The following is a 6,421-nucleotide window of genomic DNA, read 5'->3' on the forward strand; positions in this document are numbered from 1 at the left end:
CTTGAATTAGACCACTATTCTTTAGAAGTACTACTCTCTTTGATTATTGCTTGTGGAACAATCTCTAACTGTGATATAGGAAAATCATTTTGTGATTTTGCACTAACAAATTCATAGATGAATGTTGTTAGAGATATGAGATATCCTAATTAAAATGAAAATGGTCTTTTATGTCCTCAAATCACTTAATAACAGAGAACTAACCATACCTCGGATAATGATATGAGCTAATCTCTAGAGTAATCTATTTAATTTGATCACCATTAACATAGAATATATAATTAAAAAGAAGGGAAATATATTTTATATAGAGGACCAATATCAAGGAATATTTGATATGGTTTCCTTTATAGGTTGCATCTACCCTTAAAATCAGCAGACAGTAGGAAAGAGAGATTTAAGTGTTTTTCCTTTGTAGATAAGCTTACTTTGATTGTGATTAGGTGCTTTGTACTTTCTCCTAAAATTTCAAGTTATTCACAGATTGAGTTGGTAAAAGTAAATCACAAAAAATTAATAAAAATAATCCAACTCTAACATTTAACTCGAAGAATTATAGTTGTATCTTTGAATGCTGATCTTTGATTTTCTTCTTTTTTTTTTAAAGAAATATTGGCTGCTAGTTAGGATAATACATGATTATGATGCAGTTGTGTATTTTACTATGATATTGGAGGTTAACAATAATCGTTCTCCACGATTTGTAGGCAACAACAAGAAGACAAAAAAAATAACAGAAAAAGAAAAAAATAGAAAAAACAACTAAAAGTATGGTGGAAGCGATTTGATGTATGGTGGGGGCGATTTGTGACAGATATCAAAAATTAAGGCCCCCTTCATATATCAAATCACCCATACCATACTTCTAGTAGTCCCCTCTGTTTTTTTTTTTTGTTTTTTTTTTTTGTTTTTTGATGCCGTCAACAAATTCCTCCAATATTAGAGTGAAACATATTTCATTATAATCACGCATTACACTAAATATCATCTCATATTCAAAAAAATTAACCCTGATTTTTTTTGTCCGCGAAATTTGAATTTAAAATTAGTTAAATAATAACAAAATTACACGTGATTCGATAAACAATTTAATAATTTATTTTTCAATTAAGCAAAAGATTATTATTGAATAGAAAAAGGTAGTAAATTGAAGTTGAGGTTGGTGAATAAAGTGAAGATGATCAGCTTCCAGCTGGCAAATTTATGCACTTAGATGAATTGTGTGAATGAAGGATTATTTAGGAATGGTCCATGTGACCATGTCCAAGAGAAAGGACCCATGACACATATATCATATCATATCATATATGAACATTGATTATTCTAGAATAGGATGAGAACATTTTTGGGCCTTATATATATAAATAAATATGGTTCATGCAAATGAGAGGGAGTGACTTAATTTAATGCCCATAATAGAATGTTGGGTCCTAAAAGGAGAAAAGAAGAATCTGCATTGTAATGTGCAAAATACTCTCTTTCTCTTCCTCTTTCTCTCAGTACACAGAACCCTACCTATCTTTTCAAAAGAACAAAAATGGACTACGTACAACTCTTTAGCTCTCTCTCTTTAAGAATACAAAACCAAAAAGGGTTGTGCAGTGATGAGAAACAAGTTAGAAAAAATAAAATAAAGATAAAAAAGAGGTGGCAGAACTTAATCCAAAAGGGAACCAAATCAAAATGGGAAGAATGAGAAGCCAGAATCTTAGTCAAATAAAGTAGTCATATATCAAAGGCAACAAAACAAAGCCTTTCCTTTAACACCAGCCAAGGCAAACAAACAAACAAACAAACACAATCTAACATATATCATATTTAAACACCCTTCCTTGTCAGAAGGGAAACAAAAACTGCATATGTTATGTTGTTTTCATGTTAAGCACTAAGCAGTAACAGAGAGTAATAATAATAATAATCCATTTCATTATTATCATTATAATAATAATAATAAAGTTATGAGTTTTTGTTTTGATGTTTGCATATTTTTGTGCCCATTTCACAATAAAAACAAAGAGATTCCCAATGATATCTTCCACCGAGTGTATAGGAAACACACATAATTGCACCCAACACCAAACCATAGAAACCTGAGCTTCAAAAACATTTCTTTTCTTTAATTTCACTGCTTTTTGCTGCTTCTTTCAGCTACCCTTTTTTCCATTATATAAACCCATCAATCTCCATCAACCTTTCCCTCAAAAAAACCCTCCTTTCTATGATGGGTTCTTCTGTGATTCCATTCCCACCTCACCATCCTCGTCCGCAAGCTCCGGTTGCCGGTGGGTGGCAAATGGCTTGATGAATACATGGATGAAAGCTCAAGGCTCTGGGATGCATGCCATGTCCTTAAATCCGCCATTTCTGGAATGGAGAACTATTACTCTGCTGCTTCCAACATTGCTTCTTCTTTGGATGGTTATCACTATCTCTCTCCCGAGCATTCACGCCAGGTGAAGCAAGAGCCTCTTCTAGACTCGAAATTTTAATAGAAACTTTAATATCATATCATAATAATTTCTAAATAACATATTATTATTCTTCTTCAGGTTATTAGAGCAATAAATGTTTGTCAAAGGGAGATAGTGGGATTGGAAGAAGAAAACAAGAGCCTATTAGAAACAAGGATTCAAGCATTGTCACAATGTGTGAACCAGAACATCTGCATGGAATCAAAGTTGAATGGATTCAGTGGATTCCGTGGAGTTCTCTATGCAATGAGGAGTGTTAGCTCATTGCTTCTCATGATCCTTCTCTCTGGCCTTGCTTACTGTTGCTCTTCCTCTTGCTTCCACCACCATGACCACAACATGGTTTTGGGTTCAGGGTTTATGGTTTCCATGGCCTTATTGAAGCAGAAAGTAGCAGAGGAAATAGACCAGCCTGGGATTCTCATGTTTGAGTTGCAGCAAGCTAAGGGTGCAATGGAGGAATTGAAGATGGAGTTGGAGAGAGGTGGTGAGATCCAAGTGAAAGTAGAGAACATCAAGAGTTGCTTTGGATTGTTGAGATGTGGTGTTGAGACTCTTACTGGACAACTTGATGATTTCTTTGATGACATTGTTGAATGCAGGAAGAAGCTTTTGGATATCTGCACTCAAAGATAGTTATTAGTTTCATACATTATTATTATTATTCATATATTTATATATAATATATGCGCAGCCATTGCCAAACATGAAATAAAAACTATGTTTTCTTCTTAATTACTTTGTCTTAAAAATTCTGTGCTGAAAGTGAAAAGAAGAATGTGATTCTTGCTTTCAAGGGAAGCAAGCATTACTTACTCTTGCTTAATTTTAATTAGAAGCAGGTGACTTAAAGAGAAAGAAACATGTTTGATTGAATTCTATGTCATGGAAGATCATCAGATCAGAAAAGAAAAGAAATATATATATATATATATATATATATATCATATCATATCATGTATATTCATTCATATCTGATGAATTGTTTATTAAAATATTATTAGTAGTGTGGAGTCAATGAGAATCTTTCTATTCTGTTCTGTTTCAGTGAGAGAATTTCTTCTGCTTGAAGATCACAATTCACAATTTTGTATTCTAATAAGTGGCCATGTTTTCTTGAATAAAACTGTCAGATCTTATAAAATATGATGATGATTCTAGGAACAACATATTCTGCAATACAATATAATATTACATGTACCTAAATATGGTTATGATTACACTACTATTTTAGAACCAAGAAACTATGCTGCATGGTCACTCTTATTTAATTCAAATATTATTTTTAACAAAAGCATAAATATAAATGAGTCTAATCATGACATGAAACAAAAAGTATCAAAATATGACTTTGTTAACATAGATTTTTATTATTAAAAATCATTTTTGAAAAATTATGTAGAAATCAATTTGATCTTTAAAAGATTTATCACTTCAATTTGTTTTGTAAGAGATATCATTATATCAATATGAATCAAGTTAGTAGTTAATTTTCTATGGATATATCATATAAGTATCTAGTTGAAAATTGTTAGACGACAATTTAATAAAATTTGTCAAATCATTTAACATTCTCAACTATTGACATTACATAAAAATAATTGCTCAGAATCTTCAGTTTAATAATAACATGTCCATATGATGTGACAAAATGACTAACTTTATTCAATTCACTATCTTTCAAGAAGATATTAAATGTTAGAAAATCCAAATCAACTTAGAAAGTAAACTTTTAAAGATCATTTTCATGGTTAAAGAAAAAGGGAGACAGCAAGTGTTATTAGTAGTTAAAAAATTGCATAGTAAAGAATGTGATGTATATATGCTTTGTTTGAGGAAATTAAAGGGTGGGTAACAATAAGTGAAACTTTGTCCAAGAATTACATTACAGCCCATAAAGGCTAAAGAAAAAGATGCAAACTAGTAGTACTAGTAAGTGAAAGCAACCTTTCAATTAAAGCTCTCTAGTCCCTAGGATTATAATTTAAAGGGTAGTTGATATCTCACCAAGCAACAAGAGCAAGATCTTCTTCCTTCCTTCCTCTGTAAAAAGTCAAAAGTGGTTCCACATGGGAAAATAAGAAAGTAGAAATTTGATCATCATTCTAACATTGAAAACAGGATTGTGTTGCCTGCCCACTAGACAAACTGAGAAACCCAGGAACCAAAATTATGTTTTAATCACAATACCAAATTTCTCTTTTCACCTCCTTTTTTTTTTCCTGTCTAATTGTCTATTTCACATCTTATCTAATCTAATTTAATTTAATTAACTATATAATTATTAGTAGGCATGGCCTACTACTCTAATTACCCTGAATCATTTACCCACTTTCCTCTTTTAAGTTAAGACAAGTGTAGATTTCATGCTAAATGCTTTATTTGCTCACTCACTTTCTATACTATGATAAGATCCAAGTAAAAAGTAAAGTAACTTGAATATATTAATAATCTACAATGATGTTTCACAATAATAATAATTGGTAATAATAAAAAATATTACACAACAAATGATCAGTTTTGTGTATTTAAATATTATTTTAAATAATAAATTTAAAATTAGTTACGACTATTTTTTTATACTAACAATAAATATATATATATATATGAAAATTAAATTCTACTAAATAACTGGACAACAAAAATTTTGCCGTAACTGCACCATGATGTCATATTATTTCTTTTTGTTTACTATAATTAAGAAGAATTTTGTTTTGAGGAGATCAGTATCGCAATAAATTAATTCTTTATTTATCGGGTTGAAAAATATTGTAAAAAACTAAAAATTAAAGTTTATTTTGTGATTTTGTCTAATAATTTCCATTACAATTTATAAGCAATAAAGGTATGGGTCATATATATAAAGTGACACTATATGTTTGTTAATTTTGAATTATTAAAATAGTATTAGTGTTAAAAGAAGTTTTATAATAAGAAATTAAAATTAGAAAGTACTGCTTTTGTTAAAGACTTAAAGTGAGTTATATATGATTGAACAATATTATTACACATTACATAAAAGGACGAAAAAGAAGCTTGGTTAAAGACAAACAAATCTTAAATAGTGGAGTAGATACGACAAATTAATAAACACTTTGTTGTTTATCACAATTTACTAGGCGATCTGAGCATAATCCCCTCAATAGCGACTCTAAGATTCATTTGTATGGATGAACACACGTTCTTAATTATGTTTAACCAATAAATTAAATTAAAAGAGGAGGGGTCGCGATCAGCGACGCACTCGTGGCTTGGATTTGGAAAATTAAAACATGTTTAATTTTAATTAATCCACTTTTACTTTAATTTGTTGTAGTCGACAGATATCACTTTTAGTGATCATGAGACAATATCACTCAATTAAGTTTAGCCTTTAATAATCTTGGAATTAAAGGAAGTAAGACTTCAAGGTACAGCAGCAAATCAAATATATAATTAGATTACGTTAATAAAGGTTAACTAGAGTAGTTATGAACATATTAAACAGGCATAATAAACACACAACCTTACTATATATCTAAATATTTTTTACAACTAAATCTAACTAAATTACTTTAAATTTAACAAAAATTAATTTTATTTGTGTGAACATGAATACACAATTCTAACTCCCAACCATTAATATGAACGTGAACATAAATATTCATATCCTTCTTTTTTTGTATTTCTTCTTCTTCTTATTTGTATTTTTCTTCCTTCTTTTCTGCATTTTTCTTTTTTTTTCGCGTTCTTTCTTTTTTTTCACATATTTTCTCCTCATCATCGTTCTTTTATTATTACTGTATTTTTTCTTTTCCTCTTTTCCTTCCTAGTAAATTTGTAGCATTAATTTTTTTTTATTTTATTCCTCTTAAGAGAGAGAGTATGAAACAAAAAAAATTATGAAAAAAATGAAATAAGAAAAAGATGATGAAAAAGAAAAAAAAAGAAAAAAAGTAGCAGAAGATAAA

The 6,421-nt window shown here is 29.7% G+C and overlaps 1 protein-coding gene across 1 annotated transcript; it reads left to right on the forward strand.

Moving 5' to 3' along the window:
* Nucleotides 1-2,243: 2,243 nt before the first annotated feature.
* Nucleotides 2,244-3,206, forward strand: LOC107468793 (uncharacterized). The gene is made up of 2 exons (XM_016088154.3): nt 2,244-2,453; nt 2,550-3,206. Exons 1-2 carry the CDS (start codon nt 2,310-2,312, stop codon nt 3,105-3,107), a joined length of 702 nt encoding a protein of 233 aa, XP_015943640.2. The 5' UTR covers nt 2,244-2,309; the 3' UTR covers nt 3,108-3,206.
* The last annotated feature ends 3,215 nt before the right edge of the window (nt 3,207-6,421 follow it).

This window comes from Arachis duranensis, chromosome 10 (genome assembly GCF_000817695.3).
Source record: "Arachis duranensis cultivar V14167 chromosome 10, aradu.V14167.gnm2.J7QH, whole genome shotgun sequence".
Classification (NCBI taxonomy): domain Eukaryota; kingdom Viridiplantae; phylum Streptophyta; class Magnoliopsida; order Fabales; family Fabaceae; genus Arachis; species Arachis duranensis.